Source organism: Oryctolagus cuniculus, chromosome 9, assembly GCF_964237555.1.
Source record: "Oryctolagus cuniculus chromosome 9, mOryCun1.1, whole genome shotgun sequence".
In the NCBI taxonomy this organism is placed as follows: domain Eukaryota; kingdom Metazoa; phylum Chordata; class Mammalia; order Lagomorpha; family Leporidae; genus Oryctolagus; species Oryctolagus cuniculus.
In genome coordinates, this window is record NC_091440.1 from 71,993,527 (window position 1) to 72,012,368 (window position 18,842).

General features: G+C 37.3%; 1 protein-coding gene across 8 annotated transcripts in view; it reads left to right on the forward strand.

The window, feature by feature from the left end:
• The window catches only part of LOC127489446 (phosphatidylinositol 3,4,5-trisphosphate 3-phosphatase TPTE2-like), a 114,715-nt gene that overhangs the window by 41,893 nt on the left and 53,980 nt on the right, over window positions 1-18,842 (forward strand). For 4 of the 8 annotated variants that reach the window (XM_070048917.1, XM_070048918.1, XM_070048922.1 and 1 more), the window contains 5 exons: window positions 1,767-1,820; window positions 5,228-5,281; window positions 8,623-8,676; window positions 9,211-9,264; window positions 14,417-14,470. In XM_070048917.1, the coding sequence (XP_069905018.1) occupies window positions 1,767-1,820; window positions 5,228-5,281; window positions 8,623-8,676; window positions 9,211-9,264; window positions 14,417-14,470 (270 nt within the window). Of the gene's footprint in view, window positions 1-509; window positions 1,821-5,227; window positions 5,282-8,622; window positions 8,677-9,210; window positions 9,265-14,416; window positions 14,471-18,842 lie in introns of those variants that run through there. The other 4 variants (XM_070048925.1, XM_070048924.1, XM_070048919.1 and 1 more) reach the window with 4 other exon arrangements.

Here is an 18,842-nt window from a genome sequence, read left to right on the forward strand (position 1 = left end):
ATCTGTGTTCAGTTGTATCTCTTTGACCACCATATAATCATTCTTTTGAATACTTTTCCAGGAATTTCATCAATCTCTCTTCTTTGGAACCTAATACAAGAATGGTATTTTGTTCCAGACATACATGTGCACACAGACATAAATGTGTCTTTGAGCATTTCAAATAATTAATGTGAAAATATAATTAAAATGTAATGTACACTTTATATGAAATTTTTGAAATAAATTTGTGTACATAGCTATATTTATACACATGTTAATATATATACATGTTGATATTCAAACATCTGTCCAAAGCATACATGTACACACACAGACACAATATACACAGAAGCCATGAAAAGAAATAGAGGTCAAGATATATAATATTTACTGGGAGAAGTATCCTTAGCAACTTAGACTCTATTAGACATAATCTAAATCTTCTCACAATAAGATCTGTAAATAACTTACAGATCTGTAAATATATATATATATATATATATATATATATATAAAACTAAAGCTTTCCATTTATTGTCTCTACTGCATTGAGCCACAGAATGAAAGAAATCTATGGGAAGCAAAAAAGAAAATAATGGACAGGAAACAGTGACTTCCTTAGCAGAAATGATCAGAACTAATGGAACCTGGATGTGTCTCTCATACTCCAGTGCTCCGTCACTATATGAGTTTGGTGGCCCCAACCCAGTGTTATTTTGGAGAGTGCTGCAGGCTCAGGCCTGCAGTTACTTGGCTGTATGTTCAGAGAAGGAAAGTGAAATCTGTATGAAAGTAGGAAGGCGATTGAGAGACTTGAGAATTGTTATATAGGTGGTTTGGAGTGATGTGTACCTAACGTAAATTGAATTCAAAGGAAATGCTGAGGAAACAAAATGCTGTTGGGGGTGATGTTTTTGTGCAGTGGGTTAAGCCACCACTTGACTCTGGCATCCTATATTAGACTTACAGTTTGAGTACTGGCTGCACCGCTAATGATCCTGCTCCCTCCCAGTGCTTCCAAGAAGCAAGCAGAAGATGGCCCAAGAAATTGAGTCCCTGACACCTACATGGGAGACCCAGATGAAGTAGCTGGCTTCTGGCTTTGGCTTAGTCTAGGCCCAGTCATTGCAGGCATTTGAGGAGTAAACTAGTAGATGGAAGATCTCTCTATGTCTCCCTCTCTAGGATTCTGTCTTTCAAATGAACAAACTAATCTTTAAGAAAAGTTTTAAGACTACAGTCACTCCTAGGAATTTAGAAGCCTTGCTATTTTCACAGGACATAGCTATCCCTTAGTGGGATGTAATGTTTCATTTCTGATTTTTAAAAAAATTTTATTTATTTGAAAGGTAGAAGTACTGATGAAGGGGACAAGACAGAGATATCTGTCATCTGCAGATTCATTCCCTAGATGGTCCCTAAAGCCAGGAAGCCAGAACCTCCTTTCAGGTCTCTCATGTGGGTACATGGACCCAAGACTTAGACCAACTTCCTCTGATATCCCAGGCACATTGTGCAAGGAGCTTGATTGGAAGTGGACCAGCCAAGGAGAGATTGAGTGCCCAGATCTGATGCCAGGATCCTAGATGGCAGCTTAATCAATGCCACTGCATTGGCCCTCATAAAGCTTCATTTCTAATAAAAATACAAACCATGTGCAGTGATATAATATGGCCATCTGGAGATCGACCAGTTCATGTCCATAATAAATGTAGTCATGTGAGCAAAAATAATAACATAAAATATTGTGTGATTTCTGACTTTGTATCTTTATATTCCCTTAGCTCACAGCCAAAAGAATCGACATCCATTACTTATGTGGAATCCATCAATGACAAGTGAGTGAAAAACAAATTCAATATGTGTATATGTATACATGAATCCCCCAAAAGACACAGGTAATAATACACAATACTTAAAATTAAGGTACTACCTGTGAACTGATTGATATAAAAATACACATGTGAATATCATTAATTTGGACATGGTAGATATTTTTGAAAACTAAAAATGAGGCCTCATGTGACAATGACTGTCTCAGAACTCTTAAATAAGTATATAATTGTTATTAAGGAAATAACTATTTCCCCTTGTCTTTCAGGTTTGCATTTATGTCAGATTATATACATTTATCTGTGTGTGTATATGTGGTGTGTTTGCATATGTATGGGTGTCTACATGAATAATCATCAAAAAGCACATGGAATATCTTTTCCCTCCTTTCATTTTCAGCCTGCGTGTATCTTGTTGGTGAGATGTGTTTCTTGTAGGCAGCAAATAGATGGGTTTTCTTTTTTTTTTATTTGACAGGTAGAGTTATAGACAGTGAGAGAGAGAGAGAGAGAGAGAGAGAGAGAGAGAGAGAGAGATGTCTTCCTTCCATTGGTTCACTCCACAAATGGCCGCTATGACACTGTGCCAATCTGAAGCCAGGAGCCAGGGGCTTCTTCCCAGTCTCCCATGTGGGTGCAGGGGCCTAAACACTTGGGCCATCCTCCAATGCCCTCCCAGGCCATAGCAGAGAGCTGGACTGGAAGAGCAGCAACCAGGACTAGAACTGGCACCCAAATGGGATGCCAGCACCACAGGTGGAGGATTAACCAAGTGAGCCATGGCACTGGCCCCAGATGGGTTTTCTTTTTTAATCCATTGAACCAGTCTCTGTCATTTACCTGGATAGATAGGCCATTTATATTCAAGGAGACTACTGATAAATAACAACTTTGCCCTACCATCTTTCCATAAACATTCCTATTTTTTATTTTGTATTTCCTTTGTACTTTTACTGAGAGGTTTTCTGCCTTTACCTTCTTTCATAGTGATAACTATGTTTCTGTGTTTCTGTGTGCAGCACATCCTTAAGCATCTCTTGTAAGGCTGGGTTGGTGGTGACAAATTCTTTCAATTTGTTTTTTATGGAAGGTCTTTATTACACCTTCATTCATAAATGAGAGCTTTGCAGGGTTCACTATTCTGAAGACAATTTTTTCTTTTATTCTTGGACTATATCTCACTATTCTCTCTTAGCTTTTAGGGTCTCTGATGAGAAATCTGTTGGTTGTAGATCTTTGGATTGTTTCTGGTGTTTCTAATTGTTCCATTGGTCTATCCATCTGTTTCTGTACCGGTGCCAGGCTGTTTTGATTATAACTGCCCTGTATTATGTCTTAAAACCAGATATTGTGATGCCTCCAGCTCTGTTTTTGTTGTATAAGATTGCTTTAGCTATTTAGATGTCCTGTGCCTCCATATGAATTTCAGATTCATTTTTTTTTCTGCATCTGGGAAGAATGTCTGTGGTATTTTGATTAGTATTGCATTGAATCAGTAAATTGCTTTTGGAAGAATGGACATTTTGATGACATTAATTCTACCAATCTATGAACATGGAAGATTTTTCCATTTTTTGTACCTTTTTCTATTTCTTTAAAGTTTTGTAATTCTAATTATAGATACCTCGGACATCCTTGGTTAAGTTTATTCCAAGGTATTTGATTTTGTAGCTGTGGTGATGTGATTGATCTTAGAAGTTCTTTCTCAGCTGTGGCATTGCCTGTGTGTACAAAGGCTCCTGATTTTTGTGTACTGATTTTATATCCTGGTGCTTTACCAAACTCTTCAGTGAGTTCCAATAGTCTCTTGGTGGAGTTCTTTGGATCCCTTAAATAAAGAATCATATCATCTGCAAAGAGGGATAGTTTGACTTCTTCCTTCCCAATTTATACCCCTTTGATTTTTTTTCTTGCCTAATGGCTCTGGCTAAAACTTCCAGTACTATATCAAATAGCAATGCTGAGAGTGGGCATCCCCATCTGGTACCAGATCTCAGTGGGAATGCTTCCAACATTTCCGCATTCAGTATGATGCTGGCTGTGGGTTTGTCATAAATTGCCATGATTTTGTTGAGGAATGTTCCTTCTATGTCCAGTTTGCTGAGGGTTTTAACTATCAAAGACTTGTATTTTATCAAATGCTTTCTCTGCATCTATTGAGATAACCATATGGTTTTTCTTCAGCAGTTTGTTAATGTAGTGCATCACATATAGATTTGCAAATGTTGAACCATCCCTGCATACCAGGGAAAAATCCCACTTGGTCTGGGTGGGTGATCTTTCTGGTGTGTTGTTGGATTCTATTGGCTAGAATTTTGTTGAGGCTTTTTGCGACTATGATCATCAGGAAAATTGGTCTGTATTCTCTTTCTCTATTAATCTTTTTCAGGTTTAGAAATTAAGGTGATGCTGGCTTCATAGAATTTGGGAGGATTCCCTCTCTTTCAATTGTTTTGAATAACTTGAGAAGAGTTTTAGTTAGTTCTTCTTTAAATGACTGGTAGAATTCAGCAGTGAATCCATCTAGTCCTGGGCTTTTCTTTGTTGGGAGGGCATTTATTACTGATTCAATTTCTGTCTTGGTTATGGGTCTGTTTAGGTTTTCTGTGTCTTCATGGCTCAATTTAGGGAGGTTGTATGTGTCCAGGAATCAATCCATTTCTGATAGATTTCCCTGTTTGCTGGTATACAACTCTTTGTGGTAATGTCTGATGATGTTTCAATTCTGTTTGTTTTTTCAAAAAACCAGTCTTCATTTTGCTGATCTTTTGTATTGTTTTTTGAATTCAATTTTGTTGATTTCTCTCTAATTTGAATTATTTCTTTTCTCCTACTAGCTTTGGGTTTGCTTTGCTGTCATTTTTCTAGATCCTTGAGTTGCAATGATAGGTCATTTATTTGGTGCCTTTCCAATTCCTTGATGTAGGCACCTATTGCTATAAACTTTGCTCTTAACACTGCTTTTGCTGTATCCCATAAGTTTTGCTAAGTGTTGTCATCTTCATTTCCAGAATAGTTTTGATTTCTCTTTTGATTTCTTCTATGAACCACTGTTCATTCAGGAACGTGTTATTCAAACTCCATGTGTTTGCATATGCTCTAGAGATTCTCAAGTTGCTGATTTCCAGCTTCATTCCATTGTGGTCTTAGAAGATGCATGGTATGATTTTGATTTTTTTTTAATTTGCTGAGAGTTGCTTTATGGCCTTGTATGTAGTTAATCCTGGAGAAAGTTCCATGCGCTGCTGAGAAGAATGTGTATTCTGCTACTTTAGGATGAAAACTTCTGTAGATATTGTTAGGTCCCATTTGGTCTATTGTGTTCACGTCAAGAGTAACTGTAGTCATTTGAGCTAAAATAATAAGATAAAATCTCGTGTGACTTCTGATTATATACCGTTATATTCCCTTAGGTCACACTCAGGAGAATCAACATCTAGTATATATGTGGAATCCATCAGTGACAAGTGAGTGAAATACAAACTCAGTGTGTATTTGTATACATGAATCCCCCAAAAGACACAGGTATGTTACTACCTGTCAACTGAATAATATTTAAATACATGTGTGCACATCATGGTAGGTATATTTGATTTAAAATGAGGATTAATGTTACAATAATAATTAGCTCAGGACTCTTAAAACAGCAGTATATCCAGAGTGAAATAACTATTACTTTAAACACTAGTCTTTTAGGGTTGCATTTATGTCAGATTACATATATTTATTTGTGTGTGTATATGTGGTGTGTGTGTATATGAATGGGTGTGTGCATGAATCATCAAAAATTGCATGGAATATCTTTTTCTCTCCTTTCACTTTCAGTCTGCGTGCATCTTAGTTGGTGAGATATGTTTATGATAGGCAGCAAATAGATGGGTTTTGATTTTAATCCATTCAGCTAGTCTGTCTTTTAACAGGAGAGTTGAAGCCATTTACATTCAAGGGGACTATTGATAAGTAATGAAAATATGTACTCATGGTATGTTTGTGAACTTTAGAGACTAGAAACCAGAGCCTATCACCATTTAGAACCTAGGCAAATATCAAAATACCTGTGAGTGTGATGCACAGTGATCCTAGGGAGAAGAGAACCCATTTTGCAAGCAAAGACTTGGTAGTTGTAGGCAGGAAGCATGGCAAGAGACAGTCTTTTACACTCCTTTAATGTGTTCTCACAGTAGCATATGTAGCTACTTTTTCTAGGTTTTTGTATATATTTGGATTAAAGAGGAGTATGTCATAAGAGGAATATTTCTTCCTTCTGGTATTCACATTGAGTAACCCCTAGACAAAGCTCAAAGGAAATGTTCAGTATGCTAATGGATAGGAGTCTGTCTCTTTGTAGAAAAACTGAACATGAATTTTGAGTCATTTTTCCCATAGGCCAAAGATATTCATTACAAATACACAAAGTGCAATTTCCATGCAAAAGTATATTTCTCTTCTTTGTTTCTATCTATAGAACTCCTTTAAGCATTGTTTATAAAGCTGTTCAGATATAGACAGCTTTCTTCAATGTTTGTTTGTCTCAGAATATCTATCTCTTCATTCATGAAATATAGCTAAGCTGGTCAAAGTATTCTGATAGACTTTTTTTTTCAGAACTTGACTATATCTTTCTGTTTTCTCCTGGCCTGTATTGTTTCTGTTGAAACCACGGTTACTCTTCTAATGATGTTTCTAGTGAAGGTCACTTGATAATTTTCTCTGGCAGATTTTAATATTCTTTGTGTTGTACTTTAGAGAGTTTGACAGAATATGTCATGGTGAAGTTCTTTTCTAGTCATGTCTATTTGAGGTTCTGTGGGCCTTCTATCCTAGCATGTCCATATCTTTCTCTAGGTATGGAAGGAACCTGGGATGTTTTCAGCCATTATTTCAATGAGTAGGTTTTCTAGTCCATTAATCCTCTGTTCTCTCTCAGGGATTCCCATAACTTGGATATTTATTTGTTTGGTAGTTTCCCAACGGTCTCATAGACTGTCTTCATTCTGTCTTTTTACTTTTTTGTTTGTTTTGTTTGATGACTGAGATGATATTCCAAATGATCTGTATTCAAATTCAGATATTCTTTTTTCTGTTTGATCAAGTCTGTTGTTGAGGCTTTCAACTGTATTTTTTATTTGATCTGGTGAGTTCATCCCCAAGATTTGTTTGGTTCTTCTTCAGGATGTCTACGTCCTTCCTGACTATCTCATTGATTTTGTGCATTGTTTTCTAATTTTTTTTTAACTATTTGTCTGTGTTCAGTTGTATCTCTTTGACCATCCGTAATTCTTTTGAATTCTTTCTCAGGCACTTCAACAATCTCTTTTCTTTGGGATCTGATACAAGAATGGTATTTTGTTCCAGATATACATGTGTACACAGATATACATGTGTATACTAAAACTATGTTCAGAACATGGAAGCACACACACACAAACACACACACACACATTATATACACAGAAGCCGTGAAAAGAAACAAAAGTCAAGATATATAATACTTACCATGAGGAGTATCCTTAGCAACATAGACTATATTTGACATAATTTAAATCATTTCAGTATAGGATCTGTAAATAACTGAATTTATATATATATATAACTTATATATAAAAATATAATTATGTTATTATATAATATAATTATATTATTATATATAATATATAATCTATTTTAATATATAAATATATATATTGGAGGGTGCCACAGGCTTAGGCCTGCATTACTTGACTGTATGTTTGGAGAAGAAAAGTGAATCCTGTATGAAAGTAGGAAGGCGATGGAGAGACTTGAGAATTGGGAACATAGGTGGTATGGAATGATGTATACCAAAAGTAAATTGAATTCAAAGTAAATGCTGAGAAACAAAAAGCTGTTGGGGCTGGTGCTGTGATGTATTGGGTCAAGTCACCAGTTGCGACACTGGCATCCCATATCAGACTTATGGTTTGAGTCCTGGCTGTACCAGTTCTGATCCTGCTCCCTCTCAATGCTTCTGGCAAGTAATTCAGTCCCTGCCACCCACATAGGAGACCCAGATGAAGTTCCTGGCTTCAGGCTTTGTTCTAGCCTAAGGCCTGCCATTGCAAGCATCTGGTGAGTAACCGAGTAGCTGGAAGATGTCTCAATGTCTCCATCTCTGGGATTCTGTCTTTCAAATAAAAAACTAATGCATAAGAAAAGTTTTAAGTTGGAGTCATTCCTTGGAATTTAGGTAATAATCAAGAGCTTCACATAATCCAGAAGCCTTGCGATTTTCACAGCATGTAGCTACCTCTTAGTGGAATTGATGTTTTATTTCTGTTTTTTTTATTATCTTATTTCTATATTTGAGGCCAAATATAGAGATCTGTCTATATATATATATATATAGAGGGGGCCAAAACAGAGATCTGTCCTCTGCAGGTTCCCTCACTAGATGGCCCCAATAGCTGGTGTGAGACTGGGCAAAAACCAGGAAGCCAGAGACTCCTTCCAGGTCTCCGATGTGGGTGAATGGCTGCAAGAACTTGTGCCATCTTCTGCTGATTTCCCAGGCACATTGGCAGGGGGCTTGATCAGAAGTGTAGCAGCTAGGTGGAGATCAAGTGCTCAGATTGGATGGCAGCATCCTAGGTGGCAGTTTAACCTATAGCTCTACACTGACGCCCATAATTTTTCATTTCTAATAAAAATACACACCAAGTTCAAACAGTGATACAACATGACCATCTGGAGATCAACCAGTTCATGTCCAGAATAACTGTAGTTATTTGAGCAAAAATGTTAAGATAAAATCTTGTGTGATTTCTGACTTTGTATCTTTATATTCCCTTAGCTCACAGCCAAAGGAATCAACATCCATTACTTTTGTGGAATCCATCAATGACAAGTGAGTGAAAAACAAATTCAATATGTGTATATGCATACATGTGATGTTTCATTTGTGTTTTCTTTTTTAAGTTTTATTTCTTACTTGAAAGATGGAAATACAAGGAGGGATGGGGCAGAGAGATCTATCCTCTGCAGGTTCCCTCGCTAGATGGCCCCATTAGCTGGGATGAGACTGGGCAAAAGCTAGGAAGCCTAACCTCCTTTCAGGTCACCTATGTGAGTGCAATGGCCCAAGCATTTAGACTTTCTTCTGCTGCTTTCCAGGGACATTTGGCAAGGAGCTTGGTTGGAATTGGAGCAGCCAAGTAGTGATCAAGCACCAACTGAGATGCCAGTGTCCTAGGTGGCAGCTTCACCTATGCTACTACACTGGCCCCCATAAAGTTTCATTTCTAATAGAAATACACACCAGTGTAACATGACCATCTGGAGATCAACCAGTTCATGTCCAGAATAACTGTAGTTATTTGAGCAAAAATGTTAAGATAAAATCTTGTGTGATTTCTGACTTTGTATCTTTATATTCCCTTAGCTCACAGCCAAAGGAATCAACATCCATTACTTTTGTGGAATCCATCAATGACAAGTGAGTGAAAAACAAATTCAATATGTGTATATGTATACATGAATCCCCCAAAATACACAGGTAAGTGTACACTATCCTTAAAATTAAGGTACTACCTGTGAACTGATTGATATACAAATACACATGTGCATATCACTGATTTGAATGTGGTAGGTACTATTGAAAATTAAAAATGAGGCTTCATGTGACAATAATGACTATATCAGGACTATTAAAAGAGTAGTATATCCAGAGAGAACTAAATATTACTTTAATCCTTTGTCTTTTAGGGTTGCATTTATATCAGATTACATACATCTGTGTGTATATATGTTGTGTGTGTATGTGTACAGGTTTATCCATGAGTAATCATCAAAAGGTGTATAGAGTGGCACACATGGAAGGTTGATACTACTTGCAGCTGTGGCATCACAGATTGCAGTGCTGGTCCCAGTCTTGGTTGTTGCCTGTCCAATCTAACTTCCTGTTAATGCATCTTGAAAGGATGTGGATGATGACTCAACATTAGACCCTGTCACCCACATGGGGAATTGAGATGGAGTTTCTGCCTCCTGACATTGCCCTGGTGCAGCCCTTGTTGAAGCCAGTAAAGGATAGCTATATTTCTCTCTGTCCTTCTCTTGCTCTTGCTCTTGCTCTCTCTCTCCCACTCTTTGTCCCTCTGTTTTTCAAGTAAATCTTTTCTTTTCAGTTTCATTAAATGAATTTATTTATTAAAATAGTTTAACTCCAAATACAACTGTTGAATTTGTATTGAGTTATAACTACAATTCATGTTTCAATTGAAATGTCAAGATTTAACAGCTGACACTGTTTAAAAAAATAAGCCATTGTTAAATTTTAAATGGTCAGTTGTATTAGAGTTCAACAATTAACTGTGAACTATATCTCTGGGAAACCCCAAATCAATAATGTTAAGTTTGTTTCCAAAACCCACTGCAGTCATTCTTGAAACCCTGATCAAGATTTAACAGATGCACAATGACATGTTAAAAAAAAAAAGACTCCCCCCATAGTCTTTAACATTTCATTGGCTATGGAGACAATTAAGCTTAATCAGTGCTAACACAAAACTACTGAGAAAAAAAAAAAAACACTGGAAAAAAAAGACAAACAAAAACTCAACATCAGCACACAAAACAATTATCTTCATAGGAACACTGAGAACACTCAAACTGGAAAACCCTGAAAGAAAATGCCAGACATCCTTAGGTAACATTTCCTCATATAGTAAAGCAAATATCAGTAGTTTTAAATACAGAAAAGTGATGGCAACTATAGTGATCAGAGGTGAAACTTCAGTCCTAACTCTACAAACCAAAGGAGAAAAATGATCGAAGCACCCTCTGATAGTTTAAGAAAAGATTTTACATAATACTTTCGATCAGATGCCAGCTGGTTTTCTTGTAAGTTCAACAAAATGAAAGGCAGAGTTACCATTGGCATCACAGCTGAAAAAAACAAAAGTTGTAATATTAAAATAAAACAACTTAAAATAAATGCTGCTCTTGTATAAAAATAAAAACCAAAACAAAACCTTATCACGATAGTTAAAGAAAAAGAGGGTCTTTGGATCAAACCATAATATTTTTAGGCATGTTAGAAATTCAGGCCGGCGCTGCGACTCACTAGGCTAATCCTCTGCCTGCAGCGCCGGTACCCCGGGTTCTCGTCCCGGTTGGGGTGCCGGATTCTGTCCCGGTTGCTCCTCTTCCAGTCCAGCTTTCTGCTGTGACCCGGGAAGGCAGTGGAGGATGGCCCAAGTGCTTGGGCCCTGCACTCTCATGGGAGACCAGGAGGAAGCACCCAGCTCCTGCTTCAGATTGGTGCAGCACGCCTGCCGTAGTGGCCATTTGGGGGGTGAACCAATGGAAGGAAGACCTTTATCTCTCACTAACTCTGCCTGTCAAAAAAAAAAAAAAAAAAGAAAGAAAGAAAGAAAAAAGAAAAGAAAAAGAAAGAAATTCAAACTCACCTATCTAGCTGCTAGTCTGATCAGGGCATAGAATAATGACCCAAGGTCACCAATTTTCCTCTGTTGACACCAGTATTTCTTATGCCAACAAATACAGTCTTCCCATTGTTAAGCTTTGTATTAACATCTCAACAGACAAATTCTCTCAAACTGAGTTTTGTTCATACCAAATGAATACCAATAATAAGAGCACAGGTGGACCCATCTCCAGGTTTTGGAAATTTTGTTATCTTGTCACAAAATGTGTAGGGCTATATGGGAACATTGATCAGGTAGCCAAATCAGTTATTATTAACATCTGTCCAGTAAAAGCCCACCTTAGTGTCTGATAGAAACATTTTTAACTAAAACCATAAATGTAAGATAATCTTTTCCAGCTTACATTTTGCCAAGTCTTTCACATTTTTAACCTATTTATAACATCTGCATAGCAATCCAAAATTAAAACTGCAAAATTTTCATAGTTGCTTCCAAAATGCAATCTTAGTTGTCATAAATTTCTATTAATTATAGAATTCTCAGAAACCAGAACATTCTGGGAAGTTAGAAGCTTCAAAACCCCACCAATTCACTAATGAATGTTTCCTATTTCCGTAAACTATACTTCTTGAATCTGATTTCCCTGCATTTGAGTCAAATCAATTTTTATATAGTCAAATATATTTTCAATAAAGTTGGTCAAAACTTTCTGTCTTTTACACAAGGAGCTTCATAAATGAGGATTATAAAAATTATACCAAAGCTTGGAAATATTCACAATGGAAACATTCTTGATAGCCATGGCCTGGCTTTAATTTCTTCAGTTTCCTTATCTATGAAAATCCTACCCAGCTTTTTTCCCATCCTATAACCTTAATGCCAGTTATTAAGCACTTCAGGGGGTGGGCTACCAATAATTTCAATAATGTATAAAAGACACTCAACTAATTTAAAAGAAAAAGTCTTTGATACAGCATATTCTGCAGTATAGATTCTCAGTGTAGGCAATTATTTCCAACTTGTGCCAAATTCTTAGGAACCATAAATACATGGACACACAGCATACACTCTTCTCTCAGCTACACACATAAGACAAAAGGTTACTTGCACAAGACTGTGAAACTAAGCAAATTTGGGGTGGTACATAGATCTCAGGATCAGTGATATAGCAGTTCTGAAGGCTAAATTTATCTCCAGCGGCCCAGCTCAAGATAATCTTTTGTCAGCTTTAAAAACTCCAGTAAGGGCCAGTGCCATGGCTCAATAGGCTAATCCTCCACCTGCAGCACCAGCACACCGGGTTCTAGTCCCGGTTGGGGTGCTGGATTCTGTCCTGGTTGCCCCTCTTCCAGGCCAGCCCTCTGCTATGGCCTGGGAGGGCAGTGGAGGATGGCCCAAGTACTTGGGCTCTGCACCCACATGGGAGACCAGGAGAAGCACCTGCCTCCTGTGCCATTGAAGAGTAAACCAACGGCAAAAAAAGGAAGACCTTTCTCTCTGTCTCTCTCTCTCTCACTATCCACTCTGCCTGTTTAAAAAAAAAAAAACACTCCAGTTAGTTGAAAGCTCTTCTACACTTGATTGTAAAGCTTATGAATAGGTTTTTCCTGTGCTATTAGTCATGCAAATGATAAATACTTCACAGCTATGAAAACCAAAAATATCAGAGCTTGAGCACCTTTTCAAAACAAAATATTCATTCTAGTTTTACGTGCCACTTCAGTAATCAGGGCAAAACTATTATACAAAAATCTTTATGCAATTCTCCAGGAAAATTAAAGGTAAAAGGCTTTTTTGTCCTTCACCTTCCACTCTGTAATTTATGTTCTATTTTTAAGCCAGAATTATTTCACATGGTTATTCGATTTTTTTAAAATGTCTGTTAGAAAGCTCTGCTACAGCAAACTGGATTTTCACAGCCTGTTAGCCAAGGTTCATGCCACAACCATAGCCCTTAAAGGCAAGGAGGAATTTGCTGCTTCAATGAGTGTAAAAGTGCCAGGAATTTGTACTGTCCTGTGAGGTTTCTGCAGATGGAAACACATGGATGCAACATGGCTTCATTTTCCTTAGATGATGGTACTAGCTAATTGTTAGTAAGGCGAGGCAATCTCTCCTCATTACAGTTGCTTCCTTCTTGTTGAGTAAAGTAATGCAGACCATCCCTGCTTGGTTAACAGAGGGTGGGTTTGGGGTTTTAATTCTGATCCAACCCTTGTAAGAGCCTCCATTTCCTGTGGCAAAGCACGTGATTTAACAAATTCAAAAGCCAGATTGTGTTTTTATAGAATCTGTACTTTTGTTTGATCAAAGACTGATGTGTGAGTTAGTTCCATGTCACAAATTAGGATAACATCTACAATTAAGCATCAGTTTTGGAAAACACAACCTTGTCAGCTGAGCAGACTCCCTCTCTGCAATGCTGCTGACAGGTCAGCTGTTGCTATCTTCCTTGATGGAATACATTGGTTGGAAGCTCTATACCAAGTACTAAAACTCAGTACTCTCTTAGCAAAATATTCCCCTTTACTTAACTTTTTTTTGACAGGCAGAGTTAGACAGTGAGAGAGTGAGAGAGAGAGAGAGACAGAGAGACAGAGAAAGGTCTTCCTTCCATTGGTTCACCCCACAAATGGCTGTTATGGCCAGCACGCTGCACCGATCCGAATCCAGGAGCCAGGTGCTTCCTCCAAATATTTTAATTATAAGCGGTCATGGGAATTCTTCTGGTTTCTCCTTCATGGTTATTTTTTTAAGTTATGTATTTGCTGCTTCTGTCAACTCAGCAACAATGTCATCATTGCTTTCAAGTGAAGTGTTTCATAGGCAAGGAAGACGACCATGAGAGGTGAAAATAAAGAGGGACATAAGAATGAGGACTCTGGACATAGTAAATGGTATGTGGATCTATAAAATGTAGTTTGAGTTTGTAATAAATGTCCTTTCCAAAGACTCTTACAAGCTGGTGTTAAGATAATAGGTACTTAAATCTGCATATATTACAACTTTCACAAGCCTAATATATTCATTTCCACCACAAAGAGCTTCATTTCTAATTTTTTAAAAAGCCAGATTGAAAAATAGTGATATCTATATCTATATATCACATCAGTTTTTAGAATGAATGTAATTAGTTGACACAAAAAGGTAAGATATCTTACCCCATGGTATCTCACTATTTACTTTTTAATTCTTTAGACCAAATACAGAAGAATTGACATATGAAAATTATGAGGAAGCACCCAGTACCATGTGAGTTATAAATTTTAAAAGTTATAGATGTATTTGTGTGTATACATATACACCAAACCCATATATATGCATAACTAAATATAGGGCAGAACTTCTAAGAACTCATGAAAATGGAATTCAAATAAAAGCTTATGTTGAAATTCATGCACAGAGATATCTTTAAAAAGTTTTTGGAATATGAATATTATTAACAAACTGTGAATGCATTCCCAAAATTTGCAGCTAATTTTAATTCCATTTTCTCAAAAACTATCACGAGTACCCTATGTATGTTCATACACAAAGGTATTTCTTTTAATACACACACACACACACACACACACACAAGTAAGACTATGAAAAAGAAAACAAGGTTGAAATTTATAAGTCTACTCTTGGGAGTATCCTTGACAACTGATGAAACCTTTTGTATCATTTAAATGTTCTCATTTTCAAAAATGTAGTGAATTTTCTGTTTTCTTTTTAGTTTAAACTGGATGAGAGGAGAGTTGTGAGTGGGATGATTCTTCCAGTCTGTATATTTGTCATTCTTAGTAACAGCCAATCCTGTAGGAAAGTCTGCCACCATATGGGACTGATGCTCCAAACCCATTCTGAAACTCATTATGATTTTGACTCAGGCCCACAGCATGGATTCATGGAGTACAATGTGATATTGCAATACATGTATTCCATATAATGAGCACATCAGAGTAAATAACATTCATTACCATAAGCGTTATTTCTTTGTGTTGAAACATTTAAAGTTCTCTCTTCTAACTATCTTGAAATATATGGTATATTACCAATAACAGTAATAACCCTACTTGCAATAGAATATTAAAACTTATTCTTGATAATTGTAACTTTAAAAATGATTTATTCATTTTAAAGAGCTTGAGAGAGAAAGAAAATCTTCCATCCATGTTCACTCCCCAAATGTCCACAAAAGCCTGGTCTGGGCTAGGTTGAAGTGAAAAACCAGGAAACCCTTCTCTCCTACATAGGTGGCAGGAGCCCAAAAATTTTGGCCATCTTCCATTGCTTTCCTAGGCATATTAGCAGGAAGCTGGATTAGAAGTCAAGCAGCTTGGACTCAACCGTGCTCCAATATGGCATGTGGGTGTCACAAGCAGCAGCTTAACTTCACTGTGCCATAATACCACACCCTCTGATTTTAACTTTATTTTTTAACTTTTATTTAATGAATATAAATTTCCAAAGTACAGCTTATGGATAACAATGGCTTCCCCCACATAACATCCCTCCCACCCACAACCCTCCCCTCTCCCACTCCCTCTCCCATTCCATTCACATCAAGATTCATTTTCGATTCTCTTTATCTACAGAAGATCAGTTTAGCATACATTAAGTAAAGATTTCAACAGTTTGCTCCCACACAGAAACATAAAGTGAAAAATAATAGATGATTTTTTAAATGATGATGAAATCAGATCAGACCTATTGTCATGTTTAATCCCAGTGAGAGTCAAGTTGGGAATTGATAATTTCTTCTTCTTCTTCTTCTTCTTCTTCTTCTTCTTCTTCTTCTTCTTCTTCTTCTTTTTTTTTACAGAAGATCAGTTTAGCATACATTAAGTAAAGCTTTCAACAGTTTGCACCCCCATAGAAACACAAAGTGAAATATACTGTTTGAGTACTAGTTATAGCATTAAGTCTCAATGTACAGCACGCTAAGGACAGAGATCCTACATGAGGAGCGAGTGCACAGTGACTCCTGTTGTTGACTTTACAAATTGACACTCTTGTTTATGGCCTCAGTAATCTCCCCATGCTCCAGTCATGAGTTTCCAAGGCTATGGAAGCCCCTTGAGTTCTCCGACTCTTATCTTGTTTAGACAAGGTCATAGTCAAAGTAGAGGTTCTCTCCTCCCTTCAGAGAAAGATACCTCCTTCTTTGAAGACCTGTTCTTTCCACTGGGATCTCACTCACAGAGATCTTTTGTTTAGTATTTTTTTTTTTTTTGCCAGAGTGTCTTGGCTTTCCATGCCTGAAATACTCTCATGGGCTTTTCAGCCAGATCCGAATGCCTTTAGGGCTGATTCTGAGGCCAGAGTGCTGTTTAGGACATCTGCCATTCTATGAGTCTGCTGAGTATCTCACTTCCCACGTTGGATCACTCTCCCCTTTATTTATTCTATCGGTTAGTATTAGCAGGTACTAGACTTGTTTATGTGCTCCTTTTGACTCTTAGTCCTTTCATTATGATCAATTGTGAACTGAAAATTGATCACTTGGACTAGTGAGATGGCATTGGCACATGCCACCTTGATGGGATTGAATTGGAATCCCCTGGTATGCTTCTAACTCTACCATTTGGGGCAAGTCAGCCTGAGCATGTCTCAAATTGTACATCTCTTCCCTCTCTTATCCCCACTCTTATGTTTAACAGGGATCACATTTCAGTTAAATTTCAACACTTAAGAATAACTGTGTATTAATTACAGAATTAAACCAGTCATATTAAGTAGAGTAGACAAAAAAACTACTAAGAGGGATAATGTATTAAGTTGTTCATTAACAGTCAGGGCTATGCTGATCAAGTCACCGTTTCTCATAGTGTCCATTTCACTTCAACAGGTTTCCTTTTTGGTGTCCAGTAAGTTGTCACCGATCAGGGAGAACATATGGTATTTGTCCCTTTGGGACTGGCTTATTTCACTCAGCATGATGTGTTCTAGATTCCTCCATTTTGTTGCAAATGACTGGATTTCGTTGTTTCTTACTGCGGTATAGTATTCTAAAGAGTACATATCCCATAATTTCTTTATCCAGTCTACCTTTGATGGGCATTTAGGTTGGTTCCAGGTCTTGGCTATTGTGAATTGTGCTGCTATAAACATTAGGGTGCAGACCGTTTTTTGTTTGCAAATTTAAATTGCTTTGGGTAAATTCCAAGGAGTGGGATGGCTGGGTCGAACGGTAGGGTTATCTTCAGGTTTCTGAGGAATCTCCAGACTGACTTCCATAGTGGCTTGACCAGTTTGCATTCCCACCAACAGTGGGTTAGTGTCCCTTTTTCCCCACATCCTCGCCAGCATCTGTTGTTGGTAGATTTCTATATGTGAGTCATTCTAACCGGGGTGAGATGGAATCTCATTGTGGTTTTGATTTGCATTTCCCTGATTGCTAGTGACCTTGAACATTTTTTCATGTGCCTGTTGGCCATTTGGATTTCCTCTTTTGAAAAATGTCTATTGAGGTCTTTGGCCCATTTCTTAATTGGGTTGTTGGTTTTGTTTTTGTGGAGTTTCTTGATGTCTTTGTAGATTCTGGTTATTAACCCTTTATCTGTTGCATAGTTTGCAAATATTTTTTCCCATTCTGTCGGTTGTCTCTTCACTCTCCTGACTGTTTCTTTTGCAGTACAGAAACTTCTCAATTTGATGCAATCCCAATAGTTGATTTTGGCTTTGCCTGTGCCTCCCGGGTCTTTTCCAGAAATTCTTTGCCTGTGCCAATATCTTGAAGAGTTTCTCCAATGTTCTCTAATAACTTGATGGTGTCAGGTCGTAGATTTAGGTCTTTAATCCACATTGAGTGGATTTTTGTGTAAGGTGTAAGGTAGGGTTCTTGCTTCATGATTCTGCACGTGGAAATCCAGTTTTCCCAGCACCATTTATTGAATAGACTGTCCTTGCTCCAGGAATTGGTTTTAGGTCCTTGATTAAATATAAATTGGCTGTAGATGTTTGGGTTGATTTCTGGTGTTTCAATTCTGTTCCATTGGTCTATCCATCTGTTTCTGTACCAGTACCATGCTGTTTTGATTACAACTGCCCTGTAGTATGTCCTGAAATCTGGTATTGTGATGCCTCCAGCTTTGTTTTTGTTGTACAAGATTGCTTTAGCTATTCGAGGTCTATTGTGCCTCCATATGAATTTCAGCATCATTTTTTCTAGATCTGAGAAGAATGTCTTTGGTATCTTGATTGGGATTGCATTGAATCTATAAATTGCTTTTGGGAGAATGGACATTTTGATGATGTTGATTCTTCCAATCCATGAGCATGGAAGATTTTTCCATTTTTTGGTATCCTCTTCTATTTCTTTCTTTAAGATTTTGTAATTTTCATCGTAGAGATCTTTAACATCCTTGGTTAAGTTTATTCCAAGGTATTTGATTGTTTTTGTAGCTATTGTGAATGGGATTGATCTTAGCAGTTCTTTCTCAGCCATGGCATTGCTTGTGTATACAAAGGCTGTTGATTTTTGTGCATTGATTTTATATCCTGTCACTTTGCCAAACTCCTCTATGAGTTCCAATAGTCTCTTAGTAGAGTTCTTTGGATCCCCTAAGTAAAGAATCATATCGTCTGTAAAGAGGGATAGTTTGACTTCTTCCTTCTCAATTTGTATTCCTTTAATTTC